The sequence below is a fragment of the Orycteropus afer genome, unplaced genomic scaffold (genome assembly GCF_000298275.1).
Source record: "Orycteropus afer afer isolate SDZICR_OR568_19922 unplaced genomic scaffold, OryAfe1.0 scaffold00019, whole genome shotgun sequence".
Taxonomy (NCBI): Eukaryota; Metazoa; Chordata; class Mammalia; order Tubulidentata; family Orycteropodidae; genus Orycteropus; species Orycteropus afer.
The window spans coordinates 19,271,357-19,276,117 of record NW_006921606.1 but is presented as its reverse complement, the minus strand read 5'-3'; the positions used below and the strand labels follow the sequence as shown (position 1 = coordinate 19,276,117).

Sequence of the window (4,761 nt, the reverse complement as noted above, 5' to 3'; positions counted from 1 at the left end):
TGAGCACAGAGCCTTGAAGTGTCCCCATATTTGTGCTTCCTCAGGCTGGAATGCATAGCACGGGATGCTGAGTTGGTAGACAAGTCTGTGGCAGATCTGAAACGCCTGGGTGAATTGATTCACAACAGCTGTGCATCAGCAATGCAGGAATATGAGGAACAGCTGAAAGAAAATGCCAGCGAGGGTAAGTCAGTAAGTTTCAGAGATTCTCCAAAACCTGCCATTTCTTTGCTGAAATTCCTATTGCTAAAGGATGTTTCCAGAAGAAGAGAGTTGTATTGTCACATGTTTCTAATGCTTTGAGGTGTATATTTTTACCTGCCTTTATGTGAGCTCAGTGTTGTTGGGGTTGAGTCAGTTCTGACTCATTGTGACCTTATAGGGCAGATCTCTGCCCTTTTAAGATCTTTTCTTGCAGAGTGTCTGGTGGGTTTGAACTGATGACTTGCTGGTTAGCAGCCAAACACTTTAACCACTGCACCATCGGATACACATATACATATGTCTTTTGACAAACTTAAAGGAGTTCGAAAGTTAAAATATTACATGGACATTATAAATAATTTTTATGCAGTGAGATTTTCATGACACTAGAATTTGTTATAATTGTATTTGAACTATAGTATGCTTTTTCTTGGACCAGAAAGTGTTTTTGCCTGTCCCAAGTGGTATCTCTCTGAAAATGGGAGGTGAGGAGATGTTTATGAGGAGAGAGCTCTTGTAGAATGCTCTCACAGCAAACCTCAAACAAAGAAATAAGGTTTGGTTGTTCCAATTCACTAGACTGTGGCATGTCTGTGCCATTTTCCCCTATTCTTTTGTCACCCTTCACTACTCTAAGTAAGGCTACGGAAGTGCTCTCAAGTTATGGTTAACGGTCCTGGCTTTGGAGGCAGCCAGTTACATGTAATCATAGTTCTTCCATTTCCTGTCTATAAGAGCTTGGGCATATTATATCTTATGAACCCTCTCATTTGCAAAATAGAGTAATAGTAATTGTCTACCTTAGATGATTAATTGAATAAGATTATGCATGTAAAGGAGCTCTGGTAGCGTAGTACCTAAGGCATGTGACTGCTAACCAGAAGGCTGGCGGTTCAAACCCACCAGCCACTCCTCGGAAGGAAGGTTGGGCAGTCTACTTCCGTAGTGATACCACCTCGGAAACTCAAGGTGGAGTCGCTATGAGTTGGCTCTGACTTGATGGCGTTGAGTTTGGATTTTTTTGGATGCATGTAAAATGCTTAACATAGTTTATGGCTTACATTGTTAGCTATTATTGAGAAATTGAGAATTCGTGTTCTGTTATTTTCATTTTAAGAATATTACAGAGTTTATAGAATTAAAAAAAATACTGTAATCAAAACTTCTAAAATACATTTTTTTCTTTGTGAAGAATTTAAGTAATTTGAGATGTTTGGACAATGATCTTGAATATGTCCTTTTAAGTACTCTGAATAAACCCAAAGCAATCTTTAAATTTTTTAGTGTTACTCTTTATAATTTGTAACTTTTAAAAAAGTAGTACATTCACATGGCTGAAATATAAAAAACAGATAACCTTATTATTTTTCTAGAAATTAAAAAATACATATATAAGACAATGAACAAATAATGTTGTTTACCTTTTTAACATCAATTACATTGCCTCATGCACGTCGTTCTGCACAGTGCTTTTTCCACTTCACAGAATGTTTTAGAGATATTTCCTTATAACAACCCTACCCTTCCTCTATCCTACCCTACCCCACCCCATCTTTTTCTTTTTTAACTTTTTATTATGATTTGAATGAAAATTTACATAGCAAATTGGTTTTCCATCAACAATTCATACACATTTTGATTCATGACATTGATTGCAATCCCCACAGTGTAACTAACAGCACTCTTCCCACTTCTTCCCTGTTTTCACCATTTCCATTTGTCCTTCTTTCCTATCCCTTCCTGCCTTCTGAGTTTTATCCTTGGGAAAATGCTGCCCTTTTGATCTCATGGTTGATTGTTAAAAGAAGTGTATACCTCCCTGGTGTTATTGTTCACCTTATAGGCCTCTCTATCCTTTGGGAGCTCTGGTGGCATAGTGCCTCAGGCACTTGACTGCTAACCAGAAGGTTGGCAGTTCAAACCCACCAGCCACTCCTCAAAAGGAAGACTGGGCAATCTATTCCCGTAGTGATACTGCCTCGGAAACCCAAGGATGGGTCAGTATGAGTCGGATCCAACTCAGTGGCACATAACAACGACAACAACAGTCCTTTGGCTGAAAGTTGAGCCGTGGGGGTGAGTTCACTTCCAGGCTTGAAGGGTGACTAAGGGTCATAGTCTTGGTGGTTCCACCAGTCTCTATCAGACCAGTAAGCCTGATCTTTTTTATAATTTTGAGTTTTATTCCATATTTTTCTCATACTCTATCCAGGAACTTCTATTTCACGAGCAACCAATAGTGGTAGCCTGGTAACATCTAGTTTTTCTGGTCTCAGGTCCTAGAGGCTGAGGTTCATGTGGTTTGTTAGTCCTTTGGACTATTTGTTTCCATGTGTTTTTGATTTTCTGCACACTTCTTTGCTTCAGATGGGGAGACACCAATATTTGCTCCTTAGATGGCTGCTCCCTAGCTTTTAAGACTCCAGTCATTACTCACCACAGTAGGATATGCCAATTGATTTAACTATCCCCTGAGATTGTGGTCCTAAGCCCCTAAGCCCAGAACTCATTACCTGAAGGTGTTTGGTTATGGCTAAGTTGTTTTCATAACTTTACTCCCTGCTTGCTCCACTATATACTTGAATGTATTTATAGTACATACAGATACTTAGGTAGAAATATCCTTTACCGCACCTGTATATGATCATGGGTGTAGTCCCATTCACCTACCCATACGTGTTCAACTTGCTTGTCTGCCTTTGTATCCATTTGTAGATTATTGTTTGTTATTATGGATATTGCAGGATTACGCTATAATAGTATTTAACTTTGTTGTCTGTAACTCTTGTGCACCTCTCTGTGTCTTCCTTTGCCTTAGTGACACTGTACTGTTCAACCCCTTATTGTATTTTGCCTTTCCCTTTACCCACATTAACACATGTCTGTTACCTACTTAAGGAGTTCGGGTAAGATAGTGAGTAAGACATTTGGCTACTAACTAGAAAGCCAGTAGTTCAAACCTACCAGCTGCTCCACAGGAGGAAGATGAAGCAATCTACTTCTGTAAAGATTTCCAGCCCCAGAAACCCAATGGGTATCACTATGAGTTGGAATCAACTTGGGTTTGGCAGTGGGTTTGGGTTTTTTTTTTTTTTTTTTTAATTATCTAGTTAGTGATTTTTCTTCCTTCCTTCTCCATCCCTGGTAACCATCAAAGAATGTTTCTTTCTGTTTGAAAACCTTTCATAATAGGGGACTTAAAATATTTGTCCTTTTGTGATTGATTTATTTCTCTTAAGTTCTCCAGTTTCATCCACTTCATGAGCTGTTTCCTGGATACTTTGTTATTCTTTAACATTGTATAGTATTTTGTTGTGTATGTACCATAATTTATCAATTCATCTGTTGATGAGCACTTACGTTGTTTTCGTTTCTTTGCTGTTGCAAATAATGCTGTCATGAACATGGGTGTGCATATATCTGTTCATATTTTGGCTCTTCATTCTCTAGCATATATACCTAGTAGTGGGATTGCTAGATCAAATGGTATTTCTGTTTCCAACTTTTTAAGGAAATGCCATAGAGTTTTCCACATTGATTGCACCATTTTACAACCCCACGAGCAGTATACGAGAGTTCCAATTTCTCCACACCCTCACTGGCATTTGTTGTTTTTTGTGTTACTGAACTTTGCTATTATTGCTGGGGTAAGATAATACCTCATAGTTCTTTTGATTTGCATCTGTCTATTGGGTAATGATTGTGAGCGTTTCTTCAGTGTTTGCTGGCTGCCTGTTTTTTGGTCAGCTGTTTATGTCTTCTGCCCACTTTTTAATTGGGTTGTTTGTCTTTTTGTTGTTGAGTTGTTAAAGTTTTCTATAAAGTTTAAAAGTTAATTTCTTGTCAGATATGTTGTTATGAAAAATTTTTTCCCAGTCTGTAGCTTCTCTTTTAACTCTATTGGTGAAATCTTTTGATACATGTAAGTGTTTAACTTTTAGGAGGTCAAAGTCATCTAGTTTGTCTTCTGCTGTTTGTATGTTTTCAGTTTTGTTTGTTAGTGAGTTTATGCTCTGTATTATGGACACTAAATTTGTCCTTGTTTTTTTCTTTGATGAGCTTTGTAGTTTTCGGTTTTACATTTAAGTTTTTGGTCCATCTTGAGTTAGTTTTTGTATGTGATGTGACATATGTATCCTGTTTCATTTTTTTCTGCAAATGGATAAACAGTTTTGCTAGCACCATCTGTTAAAGAACTCTCTTTCCCCGTTTAATTGATTTAGGCCCTTTGTTGAAGATTGGCTCTCCATAAATGGATAGACCAGTTTCTGGATTCTCAGTTCTGTTCCACTGGTCTGTGTGTCTGTCATTGTAGCAATACAAGGCTGTTTTTTTGTTTTGTTTTGTTTTTAAATTGTGATTTGGGTGAAGATTCACAGAGCAAATTCACTTTCCATACAGCAGTTCACATGTACTTTGTCTCATGTCATTGAGCACAGTTTACCACAATGTAACAGCTCCCTTCCCACTTCCTCCCCATAGTTACCTCTTCCCAGTGTCCATTCCTCCATACACTCCTGCCCCCTGTGCATAAGCAGCCCTTCTTTCTCCCATGAT

The 4,761-nt window shown here is 38.1% G+C and overlaps 1 protein-coding gene across 1 annotated transcript in view; it reads left to right on the top strand.

Moving 5' to 3' along the window:
• The window catches only part of CHD2 (chromodomain helicase DNA binding protein 2), a 215,195-nt gene that overhangs the window by 140,976 nt on the left and 69,458 nt on the right, over nt 1-4,761 (top strand). Inside the window, exon 27 of the mRNA XM_042783579.1 lies at nt 45-184. Coding sequence (XP_042639513.1) covers nt 45-184 — 140 coding nt within the window. The remainder of the gene's footprint in view (nt 1-44; nt 185-4,761) is intronic.